This window comes from Xenopus laevis, chromosome 6S (assembly GCF_017654675.1).
Source record: "Xenopus laevis strain J_2021 chromosome 6S, Xenopus_laevis_v10.1, whole genome shotgun sequence".
Lineage (NCBI taxonomy): Eukaryota > Metazoa > Chordata > Amphibia > Anura > Pipidae > Xenopus > Xenopus laevis.
The window spans coordinates 34647714-34664951 of NC_054382.1; the positions used below are offsets into that span (position 1 = coordinate 34647714).

General features: G+C 36.6%; 4 protein-coding genes across 6 annotated transcripts in view; all 4 read right to left on the minus strand.

The window, feature by feature from the left end:
* hoxa3.S (homeobox A3 S homeolog) overlaps nt 1–17238 on the minus strand; it is a 47524-nt gene that overhangs the window by 25895 nt on the left and 4391 nt on the right. The window contains exon 1 of one of the 3 annotated variants that reach the window (XM_018268575.2): nt 15576–16482. The gene's annotated coding sequence lies outside the window, so the exon portion shown is untranslated. 3 annotated transcript variants of the gene reach the window in all.
* Nucleotides 6169–7540, minus strand: hoxa5.S (homeobox A5 S homeolog). Its single transcript, XM_018269237.2, has 2 exons — nt 6973–7540; nt 6169–6446 (listed from the first exon to the last, which is right to left on the minus strand). The coding sequence occupies exons 1-2, from the start codon at nt 7538–7540 to the stop codon at nt 6196–6198; spliced, it is 819 nt and encodes a 272-aa protein (XP_018124726.1). The 3' UTR covers nt 6169–6195.
* LOC108719928 (homeobox protein Hox-A6) lies at nt 9123–11380 on the minus strand. Its single transcript, XM_018269238.2, has 2 exons — nt 10125–11380; nt 9123–9416 (listed from the first exon to the last, which is right to left on the minus strand). The coding sequence occupies exons 1-2, from the start codon at nt 10555–10557 to the stop codon at nt 9145–9147; spliced, it is 705 nt and encodes a 234-aa protein (XP_018124727.1). The 5' UTR covers nt 10558–11380; the 3' UTR covers nt 9123–9144.
* hoxa7.S (homeobox A7 S homeolog) overlaps nt 16754–17238 on the minus strand; it is a 3521-nt gene continuing 3036 nt past the window's right edge. Inside the window, exon 2 of the mRNA XM_018269239.2 lies at nt 16754–17238. This exon is cut by the window's right edge and continues 892 nt beyond it. The gene's annotated coding sequence lies outside the window, so the exon portion shown is untranslated.

Below are 17238 nucleotides of genomic sequence, written 5' to 3' on the forward strand. Positions count from 1 at the left end.
TACCATCTTTTATTTTGTAACTGTAGCAATTAGATGCTTTTTATATTCCAGGAAGAAGTTGTTTCCTCCACCGTCTAATATTTTATTTGGGCCAATATTTGGGGGGGAATAAGATGCTCAGATTCTTTTATTTCATTGTCTTCTAAGCTGCTTCCTTGCAACGTGTAGGCTTGGTGCTTGCTTTAAGTGACCGAGGATTGACACTGCGCACATTTTGTTTCATATTAATCTTCCCCATTGACAGTCTTTGTTAAATAAGTAGCCTCGCAGTTCACCAGGCGACATTTTCATATTTGTTAGACTCGGTGACCTGAAGTTCACCTCGCCCTTGGACTTAAGCTTTTCTAAAAGGTCCACCAAGTGTCCTTAAGACAGCAGGGATTTTCTGCCAGGTCACTTCTTCTGACAGAAAATGAAGAATAAATAACGGAAAAAAGTACACATTACAGGGGTTATGAAATGTATCTCTCTTGTTGATTGTGAATCCCAGTGACCTCATAGAGGAAGCCAGTTATTAGCAAAGTACAGCAAAGCGTGCTAATGTTTGAACTGATGGAAAATTCCAATATTCAGCTTTGCATTTAAGGTTATTACCAGGACAAAAAAAAAAGAGAAATTAAAATGTATCTGTTCGTTTGTATCCTTTTGTTTTTACAACTGATCTGGAAGCGCTTAATTAGCGATGAACTGTTATTAACAGTAAAAACAACTATAGAGCAATTATTTAAGAAAATGACCTCTTTTTCCCTTTTTTATATTTTTTTGTTTTTACAACAGATCTGGAAGCATTTAATTTGTGATTAATGGATTTCCAGCATGTTGATGGGAGACAACGAAAAAAGTAATTTATCTTCAGAAGAGAACAAACAACCTCTCTCGTTACAACATAGGAATACATCTATAAATACCAAAAATATGCATATTAGTGTAAGCAAAACAACAGAATTCCGACCACAAATATAGATCAAAACAACCGAATTCCCCGACGAGAAGAATAAATACATATTTGTATACAGAACCGAAAAAAAAGTATTGTTGCATTTTAATATAGATTGTAGCAATACAGCTTAAACAAATCGAAACAAATTCTAGTGTAGACTGAAACCTCACACTCACAATCCAGGATGCAAATAAACAGAATTTCTGACTCTCTTATAAACATTTCGCAATTCTCATTTTGATTTCAACCACCTAACAAGCGTTGAATTCAAATTATTATTTTTTTAGTATTATTATTTTATAAATAGATAGTTACATCAAATTATTATTATTATTATTTTTTTAAATTTAGTCTGACTGCTGTATATGGAAGAAGTCTATTGAATGGAAATAGGGAGGCTGTTAATGAAATTCAGCTCGGAATTTTCTAAAGAATAAATTTGTAGCCCTGCATTTGTAATTAAGGTCACTTTACCGCTAAAGTTCACCAGGAGTCCAGTCTATGGTGCTTGCCTAACTCAAACACGTTTTATCTTTTGTGCTGATAGGCAAAATTTCTACTATAACATTGACATCAAACTTTGCCTGGATAGATGACTTGGAGAAGTAAACTTTTGACCTCTAACTTTTTGACTTGCAGATGTGCAAGCGCTGGATCCTTGCACACCCAGCAGGCTTGTGTCTAACACTATCTGCTAAATGCACATCCACATTGAAACAAAAAAATAATAGTATATAAAGCAAATCAAGGATAATCACGAATTAGTTCCCAACAAAATGCTGTAAAAATGTACATTCTAATCGACTCCAAATCAAGTCTATGAAAATGAAGACTTAAAGTCTCGAATAGGAAGGCAAAATTGAACTGTTTAGCCTTTAATGTGCTTTAATTTGTTTGCAAGAAAAGTTAGTAACTTTTTTTTTTTTTTTTTTTCTAGAGGAGAAAGAAAAGACCAGCTTGCACAGGCAACTGAGTTGTCGGTGAACTTGGTATAAAGCGAGCTCTGCTGGTGATTCCTGGGGTTTGCAGATTTATCTTCACTGCATTTACTTAACCTGGCAGTGAACTGCGCCAGCAGTGATTTGTTAGGCAATGACAGTCTTCACCTTAAGCGAGGGCTGCCTCACAGAATTCCAATTGTTTGAATAGAAACCTTGTGTAAATATTAATTTCAAAGGGAGTATTTAAAAGTGTACAGAGCAATACACTCACACACACACACACACACACACACACATATATATATATATACACACACACACACTTCGTTTAAATTCACAAATTGGATAGTTTCAAGTATGAAAATGTTATATGAGCATACTGTCTCTTTCAGCAGTCCTTTTATACATGATACTCTGCCACAATTCAGTGTTTTGTGTTAGTGTGTACAGTATGGAAATGTAACACAAAGTTAAGAAGCTTTGAATGTAGAACATGTGCGTGTGTCTGTCTGTGGGTGCCTGTGTGTGTCGATAAAAGTTTATATAGAATCTGTTCAGGCTGGTGGTGTATTGGAGATCCAATGTTTACTGTTCGACTGTCTTAAAACACAGGTAAAAGGGACATAATATTATCTTTAATGATGTGGTTTGGTAGGCATAAACTTTAAGTGCAGGCAACAACAAAGGATAATGTAGCAACCACTAAACACTGCAAAACTGCAAGATACACTGTAAGCCTGTGACATTTTCAGATACGTTATATTACAAAACCATAAAACATGTTTATGAGTTGCAGTAAAGCTCAAAGTAACGAGTCGTAAAATGTTACACAAATGTTTCGTCACAGTGTACATTAATTGCCTTTGATAGAGCAAAGACAATTACTGTACAATGTTACATAATCCTGAATTGTTTTTCAGTCTCTTTAATAGGTAACTATATGTAAAGAAAGAATAAAGATAGATAGATAATAGATAGATAGATAGATAGATAGATAGATAGATAGATAGATGATAAATAGATAGATAGATAGATAGATAGATAGATAGATAGATGATAAATAGATAGATAGATAGATAGATAGATAGATAGATAGATAGATAGATAGATAGATAGATAGATAGATAGATAGAGTGGATACATGTATAGATTAATAGATAATATTATAGATGTTGGAGGGATATATTAGAGAATATAATGATTTGTAGATAGAAAAAACATACTAACATTTTAATCACCTAAGCTAAATGACAATTATCCAGTTAGTACACAACATTTTTCCACTTTAAGAACGAAAGGTGTTGCATTTTCAAAGGTCTTAAAATCCCAAAACATACATATATGAAATGAGAAAAGCTAACCAATTACTAAAAGTGCCAACTAATAACACAAATGATAGATAGATAGATAGATAGATAGATAGATAGATAGATAGATAGATAGATAGATAGATAGATAGATAGATAGATAGATAGATAGTAGATAGATAGATATTGTAGATAGACAGATTATAGATAGCCATAAACACAAAAAAAAGATGAGAGAGATAACAGAGATCCATAGATGTTACATAAACAGAAATAGTTTTTTTTGCAAATAAGGCAATATTTATAATTCACTTCGCATCTGAACGTTATACTCAAGGAAAGACACGTCTATATACTGCGAAGATTAGAAATTTGGGACATTTTAAAACGTGCAAATTACAAACAACAATGACAAATGTATATTCTCTCACAGATCACAAAAGCATCAACAAAAACAACCCAAGCAACAAATGCTAGGTCCATTGTTGAGTTTTATTGGGGGGTCATATTTTATGCTAATGGGAATGTTTAGTGAGAAAGGGTTTCAAAAAGGCGCTCCCCCCAGTTACCAAATGTTCCTATTGCTATCCTAAAAAACAATCCTAATTGCAATGCCGGTCAGAATGTACACACTCAAACATACACACAAATATATACCTGCGGTAAAGTTTTCATGTGAGATGATACAGCCGTGTGGACAAACAAAAAAAAAAAAAAATCAGGTTTGTGGATAAAATGGTTCCCAAACACTTTCTCTCCAAATCTGACCGAATGAAGACTCTGTTCTTATCCCCCCCAAATATAGCACCGAAACTCAAAGGCTACAGTTAATTCCGGCCATAAAGTTCATTGCTGACTAATCACACTGCAGTGTGAACTCACTATTGACTTAAACGAATGTTGCAGTAAACAGACAGCTGGGGCCTATCCAAATTCTTTCCCAGCCCAGAAATGTACAAACCCTAGCATATATCTTAAGGGGAAGTTTTTTTTTTTTTTTCTTCCCAAACAACTAAAGCTGCGTGGAAATAATCTACTTTCACTTTTGAAATGATGTGACTCTTCTTGTGGTTGCAATGAAGCAGGCAAGGTAAGTTGTCATACTCTGAGATACATTTTAACCTGGCCAAGCTCTTTACTCTGTAGCAGCTGCTAAGTGAAATGTGTTAAGATACCTTAGAACTAGGATCTACCATAGACCATAGCTGATCTGCATTTAAATAAGTCATATAATAATGAGAGCACACTAGAAGTAACACGAATATTAATATTTGGCAATACCTGCAGTTTGGAATTTCTGTAACACCCTATACCCAACAATTAGACATCGCTGCTTGTAAAAAATAGAAAAAAAAAAATCTTTACCCATGGTCTATTCTGTTAACGCTACTATTTAGATAGTATTCCCTCCTTCCAGCAGTGTATAAAAATAATTAGGGATTCTAACTTACCTTAACTTTGTAAGTAGCAATAATTCTGGGCAAGGCTGTTGCTAATTAAATAGGTAACTGCCCGCAAGCCTTACTTGTCCTGCTAAAAGCCAAATGATGTCCAGCATCAGTGAGATTATATGATATGTACTATATAATGTTGGTCGTCTACTCCCTAAAACCATAAAACTTACTTTAATAGCCCCACGTGACTTTTTATAGCCAGTGAGCCTATCTGTCTGTGCTATGGAGGATTTTACGATGTAATTCATAGACAAAACCCCATTCATTTGGCAGGCAAATGTCACATAGCCGGAACTAGAGCTTATAAAGTTTACTGTTATATAAGTTAAGAAGGCAAGAGGGTAAGCAGTTAGAAGGGGGATCTCTTTCCTAGCCATTACAGCCTGTGAAGAGTTAGCTCTCCAAGCTAATGAGAGGTAAGTACATTTTGAAAGCCTAGAGGCAATTAGGAATCTGTTATGTAATCAGAGCAGTATTGAGAGCACACAAATATCCTTTTCTATTTATGAAAAAAAAAAGATTTTTATTTTACTAAAGACATTTTACACGAAGTGTTGAAGTTGAGTAAATAAAGTGTGTATAGTTTAAAGAACCTGTTAATGTGATTTTGGTCCCATCCTATGCTAATATTTTCACTCATTGATCATTGTACATAGATTATAGATTGTCCTGATGAAGTGTTATTCTCAACAGCCAGTGCTTCACATAGCAGAGCGTTTTACCATCAATCAAAACACTCACCTCCCTAAAACACCATGCACTTCTTAACACAAGCACAACCAGTATCTTCAGTAGAAAGTTTATTTTTTTGTTGTTGTTGTTGTTTCCAGTCATATTTTTTCTTGAAAAAAAAAACATTTTTTTTTACAAAAAAATTTGAACAATTGCGTAATCTGCCAAACTCCACTATATTATTGATTTTATAAAATAAAACACATTAACCAGACGCTGCGATTCCAGCCATTTTTCAGAAAAATTTCGTGCGAATGTTTTTTTTTTTTCTTATTGTATTTTTCCCCCCCCCCTCATTACAAAAGGCACAGCTAGGACAGACACAATTTGTGTCACAGCTACTTTAGACGATATCACAAGATAAATTGGACTGCAAAGTCACTTCTACAACATAGTTATTGTTCACAGGAACTCTAGGTAGTTTCATGAAATTGTGGGAGACATTTGGAAGGCATTCAGACATGATCACACTACACGAACATATACAGGGGTCTGCAGACACAAAACATCTGTAATAAACGTTTGCTTTTGTAATCTCATTTTTTTTGTTTTTGTACAGTTATTTCAAGTAACACATAAGCGCTTTACATACTCAAATAAGTTAAAACATGAAATTGTCAATACATAGGCATCCAAGGACAAAACATTTACAAGAAGCAGTTTGAAGCTAGTTCACCCAGTTGCTAGGGTATAGGGTGGACAAGAGATTGGGGAGGAGGGTATCTTCACAGAAGTCACAGAGAAGAGTTATACAAAGTGGTGGTGACAATATACAGGTTTAGCTAATACTGAATCAGTACATTCTTCAAGGGAGGGGAAATTTAAGGACGAAATGCACCCCCAGCCGCTGCCATGCTCATACTCTTTAGTTTATTGTCTTTTTTCCACTTCATTCTCCTATTTTGGAACCAGATTTTAATTTGCCTCTCAGAGAGACAGAGTGCATGGGCTATTTCAATTCTCCTCCTGCGGGTCAGGTATCTGTTGAAATGAAATTCCTTTTCCAGCTCCAGAGTTTGGTAGCGGGTGTAGGCTGTCCGGGCTCGCTTTCCTTCTGGACCTCCTATGTTGTCTGCAAGAGAGGCACAACATGAGTTAGAGCATAGGATCTGCACTGGGCTCTCAGTGATTGCTATGGTAGCCACACACATAGGGGAGAAAATGCAACACGTCTATCATAACCCCCACTTTCTGCATCCTTACCTGGTTGACCCAGTTTTTACAATAATAACATGGACATTTTACATTGACATCCTGCTGTCATATAGATTTAAAGAGAGGGGCATATTTATTCCTCCTCCTCTGTGTTTTTGGTGGCCCTTACAGGTGCCACAGCTTAAGGCGTCAACGCCAAATATCCTATTGGTTATTTAGATATTTTTGTTGAAATGAAATGTGATGGCGCTAAACTGAATGTGTTTTGTAGATAGCACTAAAATGTCGCTGAGAATTTTCTAACATGCCTGAAATGTTTTGCAGCAGTAATTCTAGTCTAGACAGGCGTAGGCATCAAAAGTTGGACCCTATTGCTTCTGCTGTTTTAATACTTTCTCATTAAAAAAATATATATAGATATAAGAGATAGAAAGCGTATTTACCATGGCTAATGTGCAGTTTTCGCATCCAAGGGTAGATTTGGGGTTGCCCTGATGGAGCTGGGCTTTGACTGTTCTGAGAACTTGTCTGGTCGCTGTTTGCTGGGGCATCATCCTCAGCACCAGAAGATGCACCCAGCCCATCTCTGTTAATGTGAGTGCTGGTGCTAGTGCTGCTGTTGGTGGAATTGGACGTGGTGCTGTTGGAGTTAGTTATGGAGTTTTTGCCCCCTTGGTGAGGGTCGCTGACAGGCGATGTGGCCACAGCGGTGCAGGGCAGAGGGTCAGGTGGAGGAGAAGAGGCTGCAGGTTGGTTATACCTTGGCTCTGAAGAGGAGCTCGGATTGGATGGATAATTCCTTGCTCTGTCATTGGCACTAAAGTGGTTGGAAGCTGTGCGTCCAACGCTGAGATCCATGCCATTGTAGCCGTATCCGTACCTGCTGGAATGCATGCTCGTTGTATCCCTGTATTGCTCGCTCACCGAGCTCTGATCTCCATAATTATGTAACTGGTAGTCCGGGCCATTTGGATAGCGACCGCAAAATGAGTTTACAAAATAAGAGCTCATTTGTTTTTTGATATGTGTGCTTGATTTGTGGCTCTTGGTCGTTTTGCGCGTCTATAGCACCCTTGCACAATTTATGATGAATTATGGAAATGACTGGGACATGTACTTGGTTCCCTCCTACGTAGGCACCCAAATATGGGGTACGACTTGGAATCACGTGCTTTTGTTGTCCAGTCGTAAATCCTGCCTGATGACCTCTAGAGGTAAACTGGTGTACTAGTGGGGGAGCAGGGAGGATGCTAAGGGAGCGAGCGTTTCTGCGCGTTCTCGCGTTCAGCCGGATGATTTTGCGCAGCCTCGTGCGCCACCTTCTGGTTAGTAAGCCGTCATTGCAGTCTCCCCAGCCAGCAGAAAAGGGACTGCAGGGCCGGGGTCGAATTAAGGTTACATCCCATTACAGGAAAATTATTACATTCCCCTCACAGCTCCATTAGTGAATACCAAATGTACCGGCTCACAGGCACAGCGCATTAATAGAGGCAAAAACGCACAAAGGGTTTTTGTTTAAAACCCACTGAAAAATGCACTTTTTTTGGGGTCATTTTTATTTGTGATATCACTGCATTATCTTGTGCCTTTTTTTTTATTACTGTCATTGTATGTGTGAATAGCGCCCAGGTCAATAATATCTTACATCGTTATGAGCCGTTTTATGATGGAGAACAAGCAGTGCCAGTTCTGCTTTATTGTATTTTCCATTGCCTTTTGAAACGTTGCTTTTATTTAAGAGATAAAAAGCAATGTTTTAAAAGATCACTATCATATATATATGATAGTATGATAGTTTATCATATATATATATATATATATGTGTGTGTGTAATAATCAGATTTAGTAGTTATGTCTTCCTGCGCCTCATCCCTGAAAAGCTCCTGCACCTTTCACCGCCCGTTGAACCCCCCCATGAATCCCAAGAATAAAATGAATGGGGTAACTATTGATAGGAGCCAGGTTGCTGCAGCCTCACCCAAAAATGCCTTCCCCAGGAGCACTGCACATCTACACAATATTCAATACAAAAAAAAAAGAGAGAAACGAATTAGCAGAATTAGCAGGGCTGGATAAAATGTCATGTTTTTTTGTGCAGTTAAAATGAAGATGCTGGTAGCAGCACTGGGAAGCCTGGGAAGCTCTGTGTGTGACTGTTCGGCCGCATTATACAAAGAAAAGAGTTTTTTTTTCCTAAACATTGTTTAGGAAACTAGGATTTCCGTTGTTTTTCTCTTTTGTCTTGTAGTTTATACAACTAGTGGTATTTACAGCAGCAAGGCAGATAGAAGGGATATGGCGCAAACGCACAGCTGCAGTAGGAAAATGATCTACATGGGGAGTGTAGCTGGCAAAAATGGGATCATAATCAACCTGCTCAGCGAAAATAAAAAAATACAGCCTTTGCTCTAACACAACACTATTTATAGGTAACGCACATTTACATATATCTAGATGTAGATATATAAAACTACTGAGCGTCTGGATCTGAGCATGTTCCCAGTCTCTGTGTATAAATAACGCGATGATGACGAATTCCTATTGATGTCTGTAAAATATGAAAGGGCATCCGAGATCCAGATTTAGGGGAAAAGAAGGAGGCCCGGCACGTGCCTTTAGGTGGTGCATTTCTCCTCCTGTTTGTCTTCTGAGGGGTCGTCGCTGGGGTGGGATGGGAGCAGGAGCTTGCTTTCTTTTTTCCATTTCATCCTTCTGTTTTGAAACCATATTTTGATCTGTCTTTCCGTGAGGCAAAGGGCATTAGCAATCTCAATCCTTCTCCTCCTGGTCAGGTATCTGTTAAAATGAAATTCTTTCTCGAGTTCCAAAGTCTGGAATCTGGTGTAAGTCTGCCTCCCTCTTCTGCCTTGGGCACCATACACTGGACCTGGAATAAAGGGATAGAGGCATATTAGCTACCGATGCAGCCATCATCCCCCTTTTAAGATATCCTCCTGCAATCATCTCATTAAACAAGAGGGGCGCAAAATCAATATATCCTATAAATTACATACACTCAACCAAATATATGTCGAATTTGTCCTCATGACACATACCTATAAACACTTTTATACAGACAGGTATGTGTATATATATATATGCTTGTCAGTGTGTTTTTAATTAAGTGGCATGAATTCATCTCTTTTTGGAGATATATTGCACAGATATTTTGCATGTACTCATGCAAGAAATTAATAAAACATATCTGCGCGTGGTTTTTATTCTAGACAGTAGCAGAAAACACCCACGTGGGGCAGCGCCATTGTTTTGGGGATTTTTAAATGAATTGTAACGGATGCCCTTTTCTGAAGAAGTGAATATATTGCAGGATCAAGTGGAAGTGCAGAACATTTTGGTGCTGCACTTCCCATTGGCTGTTAGTGTTAAAAGCAGAATGATTATATATATATATATATATATATATATATATATATATATATATATATATATATATATATATATATATATATATATATATATATATATATATATATATATATATATATAAAAAATCAGGTGTTGTGGCCCCCGTTTCTCAATATTTCCTGATGTGATTGTTTGCAATGTGAATGGGGTGCAGGACAGTAGGACTCACCAGTACAAGAGTTGACTCTCTGCATCCAGGGATAGACAGGGCTGCTGTACTTCCGGTCGCTGGTTTCCTCGTGTAGCATCTTGCCCTGGCCACTGGTAGACTTGTATTGCTGCTGATCTGCAGAGAAGTGTAGATATTCCCCTCTGTGTTTAGTCCCATAGGAGGACGGGCTGCCGGTGCTCTCCTTGCCCGAGTAGAAGCTGGACGCCCCATACTCATAAGAGCTTCCATTGCAAGCAATGAGGGTGCTGGACTGCTGGTAGAAACAGGGTGAGGTGTAGGGCTTGTCCTGCACAGGAGGTGACCCATAAGCGCCCGGAAAATGCCTTAAAGCTTCATAGCCAGATGGGTAGAGAGGGATCTGCCCCACAAATGCCTCTTGTCCATTGGGCAGACTCCCAGGGAAAGTGCTATTCACAAAGTACGAACTCATTTGCTCTCCCTCTCCAGTTCCGTGATTTGTTGTGTATTAGTACATCTGCCTATAACTATTAGCACTCATCCAACTGGTTTGTTTCTGGATGGCCGACAGCCAAAAGCGACAGAGGCAAATCTGAGCAGCTGATCCCTCGCTAGCCAATAGGAAGATGCGATTGTGGCGCTCCCCTGGGACTAAGGTCTGAGCCAGCGAACTTCCAAATCGCACGCAGCTTCCCAGCACACCCATGTACCAATCACGGGCTCTTCCCATGGCAGGGAGGGCACTGGGGAAGGATCCTGTTTACAATTAGGAGAGAAATTGCAAAAAAAACCAAAAAAAAACAAGTACACAAATACAAATTTTATTAGGCACAAATTCAATGTATTGTCCGTTTAAAATGCAACAAAAATGTTCACCCCTAGGGTGATCCTCAACTGGAGACGCAGGCAATTTATTAACAGCGCATAATTGAACTAATTGGAGCTAAAGCCAGCTCCTGTATAAAATGGATTGCCCTGCCATAAGGAACTAGAAGGTAAAACCTTGATGGACAAACGTTTATTTGTATTTATAGGGCACTACTTGCCTGTGCAGCATAGTATATTTCACCATGAATTCATAAAAGGGACATGGGAAAACGAACAGTGAAATAAGTAAAAATACACAGGATCACAAACATCTAGTGGCACACGTTAAGATACACTGGAGGGAGGAGGTCCCTGCCCGTAGAGCTAGCAATCTAAATGAGGTCTGAAACAATAGATAATGCAAGCAGATGCAGAATAAAAGAATACATACAAAACACCCAATGTGTAAAATATTGCAACAGCGACCTGGACGTGTAAATATAAATGATGTGACAGAAATGACATCAGAACTCACCGTTTATAACTGATGACATCAGAACTCACCGTTTTTGTGTAATATATATATATATATATATATATATATATATATATATATATATATATATATATATATATATATATATACGTTTATTTAGTGGTGTTTTATATTACATATTGCTAGCTAGACAGATAGATAGATAGATAGATAGACAGACAGACAGACAGACAGACAGACAGACAGACAGACAGACAGACAGACAGACAGACAGACAGACAGACAGATAGATAGATAGATAGATAGATAGATAGATAGATAGATAGATAGATAGATAGATAGATACAGACTGGCTTAAAATAATTGAAATCAAACAAATTGATATTATCCTTTAAGTCAACATTGGTGTAAAATCACCCTTCTATTGCTTTCCCTTTTCTTCAAAACTAAAGTATATTTTTGCTATACATCTAACGTCAAAGTATAGATTTCTATGTGGATAGACAAGCAGACAAATAGTTAAAATACAGATAAACAGACAGAGATCTTCATAATGTAGAAATGAGAATTTGCTTCATAGTCTAGTTCCAGTTGTATTCGTTGGACTCCCAAAGGTATTGAATAAAGGCCAACATATGCTGAAGTAAGGGTTAAATGCACATTTATTTAAATATGCTAACAACAAAAATAACAACCCATAGTGCATTGTAGGTAAAAGCAGTGCATTGTGGGTAAACTCAGAAACTTAAATTGTATTTAAAAAGGGAACATTACTAGTCACTCACTTTTATTGAACATTTATGAATGTAATTTTTAATAAAACGACAGGCAAATTTTGGGTGTAATATCTCTTAAGAACAAAATATTAAGAATAATAGAGGAAGCTTATAAACTTTATAAGACCAAAACATAGAGCCTACATTGTCTAGGACTATCTTTAGTAGGAACTACCCTGGGAGGTATAAAATAGTTTTTTTTAATTTTTTTAATTTTTTTTAGATTTATAGTTAATTTTAGATCTTACTCCTTAGAGAAGTATATGACGATACAATGTATGTATTTGTTGGAAAAACACTATAAATAAAGAAAAATAAAAAAATATTAAAACCAGCATCTTTTTTTTTTTTTTTTTGGATCATCGCTATTAACACCAAATAGATTCACTGAATTAGGGTCTATCATATTAAAGAACATATTCCCCCCTCCCCCAGGTATTAATATTTTAATAACAAATAATTTGCTCTAGACTGGTGATAATTATTAGCGCTTTTTAGTGTTGGGGAGTGAAAACAAGTTGAATTAAAATAATTCCCTTGTTAAAGAGTTAAATGAATTGGAAATATCATGAGCAAAAAATAGGCGAACTTTGCAGTACAGCAATTGCCTTGCTCAACTGTAATCATTTATTTCTGAATGTAAATTCTCATGGCTGCTTCTTTTTGGAGGGGGCAAAATTAAATCTTTGTTCTAACAAGACCTTAGATTCCGAGGGTGCCAAGAAGATTTCGCAGTTATCTTGTTTAAATCGTAGCAATTAAATATCTCGCACTACAAACATCTAGGCTTGGCCAGAAGATCTGAATTCAGGCCCTGCCATAAAAAGATTCCTTTTCTTATCTGCGTTTAGTGTTTTATGGCCCCTTCGCTGAAATCCAGGCCACCTCTGTCCCAGCTCTATAAAAATTCCCCTCTAGAAGAATTTCAACCGTGGGTGCTGTAAAGCCCTTAATGGCTTTCTAAAAATACAGCACCAATAAGCAATCTGGAAAAAAAAGCAAGCAAGGATATTAATGTATTAAACGTGTGTGTGTGTTTGGAGTAGTAGTGTGATTACCAAATCTAAACATATGAAATAACACAATTTTCTTTTCTCAGAACTTGCACACAAGATTGCATCATTGGAGCTAGCAATCTAAAACTGAACACAGAGGGTTAAATCTCACTGCTTGGGCTTGCACAGAAGTAGGCAAGTGTGAGGAATTGCTCGATGTATTTATTTAAAGCAAACTGCACAAAAGCAGGCTAAAAAAAAATCTTCCAGGAATTTATTGCCAGTACAAAATTGTCTGGGGGCCTGTGAAATTTAACAGGGATTTTCAGGCATCAATGGTTAACTGGCTCTGCCCCTCCTATTTGGTGTTTCATCCCACTTCTCAGCAATGATATCTGCTTAAACCATTACACACAAGCAGCCATTTTGGACATAAGAAAGGCATATTTGTAACAATGGCTATTTCAACTGCTGCACACTGTACTTTATATATATATATATATATATATATATATATATATATATATATATATATATATATATATATAGATATAGATATATATATATAGATATATATATATAGATATATATATAGATATATATATAGATATATATATAGATATAGATAGATAGATATAGATATAGATATATATATATATATATATATATATATATATATATATATACAGTCTAAATGCACCGCAATGAATCCCCATTTGCAGAAACCCTGCACTGACAGGAGGCAGCCAAAAAGATATTTTAGACTCATCAAAAAACATGTTACATAGCAGAGAGGTCTTAAATATAGAGGCAGAGCAAGCAGGTGATAATCATTCTGAACTGTAAATACTCCACGAATCTTACAAGGAATGCAAGCTGAGAAGCCTCACAGAACTCTATATGCTTGCCAGCCCCAGAAGAAAAGACATTATTATATCACTATTTCATATACAGCTTAATAACACAGGATATATATATATATATATATATATATATATATATATATATATATATATATATATATATATACACGATTGCGTCGTTTAAGTTATTTATTTAACTTTCCCAGGAACATCTTTAATCACTACATTTGCAGGCATATATTAGTTCATTAAATTAATCCTAACCAATGAAAGCAGCCTGCTTGTACAATAGCAGTTCAATGCCTCCCTGTTGTACCACTTCTCACCACACAGCGGCAGCACTAAAGCCACAGGAACAGCATGCAATTCATAGGCAGCCCAACAAGCACTGCAATACAATGCTAATGCACACTTCATCAACTACCAGGCAACAATTAATATTCCAGTGTAACATTCAGGATGTTTAACTGCACTTTCATTGAGATCATTTTATTTATCACAAGAGTAGGCATAGTCATTCAAATATCAGTGCGCATTTTATTTTTGCCATGAAGGTGAATCAATCACACAAAGGCAAGTAGGCAAGCAAGTAGGCAAGCCTGTGATTTTATTTTTGTACACATAATATTTAAAACATCAAGCATCAGTCGCTTATGTTATTAATACAGGGATTACTGAAAGTGGTTGCAGTAAGTGAAACTCTATATTTTTTTCTATGTGTGTACTGATATTTAAATATTTAAATATATATGTATGGATATATGTATATTTGTGTGTGTATGTGTGTGTGTGTATATATATATATGTGTGTGTGTGTGTTTAAAGTGTAAGGCATTTTTAATAGCTTAAAACACAGAATGTCTCAATGTCCTAAATATATTGATGATGGGTTGAGTGCAGATTACCTCTTGTATTTGTCTAAATATATATATATATTATTATTTTTCATTTCAATATACATTAAACATAAATCACACCAGTCTTTTGTGTTTATAATATACAAAACTTCCTCTGCACTCAGCCCATTATCAATATATTTAGGACATTGAGCTATATAATGTCCTTCAACTGATCATTAGGTAGAGAAATTCAATCGAATATGTATTAATACATTTATCAATACAAGCAGTAACGTGTAACCATTGGTACTGTTATAGGACAAGAAGTCATTACACCTTGTACATATTAGGTTATTAGACGTCCATTGGTGCATACAAATAATGGCACAATAAACATTTTCCCCATTCATTGAAGGCACAATTTAAATAAATTATTCCATTACATATTAGATAATAATAATAATATGAAAACACAGTATGTGTGCGTGTATATGATGAGTATTTATGTATTTATTTGCCAGTTTAACAAGAGGTGCAGCAGCAGCAGTGGATTGGGAGCGTAGGATTTACCAAGAATCAGTAAAATGAAAGCGCAAAGTGCAGCAGGTAGATTGGCATCTCTTGCCAATGAGATTCCTTTGGTAGTGGATAAAGGCAGAGGGCAGTGGGTGAAGGGGCAGGGAAGCAGGGTATGTGGGGGTAGGAATTTCTCACCTTGGCTCCCAGGGATCGTGCCAGTTTAACAGCTGTGGTTTAGGTCGCATAGGAGAAGTATTGAGCCCGCTTTGGTGCCAGGAGGAGCAGGAAATGAGCCAGGCTCTAAGCTGAATCGGTGCCATTGTGAGCCTTTCAATCCACAATGTCGCACCTTCCGGCCGGGGAAACAATCCTTGTGGCCGAGCAGCACCTGAGAAGCGGACATGGGTCGCCGAACCTCCATCTCCAAAGCTGCCTGATGCCGGAGCACGACTGGGCTGTGTGTGGGAAAGATCCGGCGCTCAGTGTGTACAGCACAAGAATGCAGCTCTGTCCTCGCAAGGGGAATGATAAAAAACTTCATGTTCACGGTTCCCATTCACATGACCAGCAGCGGCCAATGGAATATCCCAGCAACTCATAAACTTGTATTGCAAAGTTGTAAATTTTCATAAACAACAACGGATTTATAGCCCATTGCCTCATCACTTACAGGAGGCAGGTCCTTCCTAGCCGCCATCTTAGCTCTCACAGCTGCCTCTGCCTCTTCTGAGCACTGGTGGGGTGCAGTCTGCATATTTCTTGCCAATAACATCACACAGCAATTTAGGGGGCATTCCCCTATAATGTACAGCTACGGGGAAACCATACCCTTACAGCCCTTTAAATGCCCATGTGCCCAGGTTATTCTCACCTATTAATTTGTAACCTAAAGGGCTGCTCTTAATCTAATCAGGCTAATTTAGGGGGGAGGGGTGTACAACTGTTGTGTAAATTAGTATATCAGAAATTTAAGTGCATTACACTTAAGAAGCTGCAGTCCATTTACAAATATATATACAATTTTACACCAGTGATTTTAAGTTTTCACTCATTTTATATTGTTGTGTTCTGTACCCACCTATATGATGCATAATAAATTTGCCTGATTTTATATTTTCCTGGATTTTACATAATTTTTTTCTGGTCCCCTGAAAAACGTAAAATGGGGGTTCTACTATATATATATATATATATATATATATATATATATATATATATATATTGCTAGAGGAATCGTAATGGAGTTTATATAAAAATGTAAGCACAATCACTTTTATTGATATTTATATTATGTGATAATAATAATAATAATAATAATAATAATAATAATAATAATAATATAATAATAATAATAATGTCCAAAACAACTGACCGAACATCTATGACTTTATTATGTTGAACAAAAAAATATATATATATTTTGCATGGATACAACTCTGAATGTAATTGATTGTACATAGGCAATGCAAAACAAAAAAAAAGGATTTAAAATAATCACATTTACCATCCATCGAATTATAAGAGCAAATGTTACACCTTTACATGTACAAAACACACACACATTTTTATTTCATATTCCTCATGCTTTAAATGTTCCCCGTCATATGAACTCATGTTCCAGCACAAAGACTTTTAAAAAATAATACTTTAATATTTAGGCTTCATAACAATTTATCAAAATGTAAACCATGGAATACAAAGGATGTGGTCACTAAACTGCTGAAATATCAAATTGGAAGGTTGTGGGAAGAAACTACTGTTCATGACACACATTGTAACACTTATTTGTATGCACTTCAGTTTATGAGCATCAGTCAGTACTGATATGTTAGCTGCGGCTTCTCTCTATAATTATAAT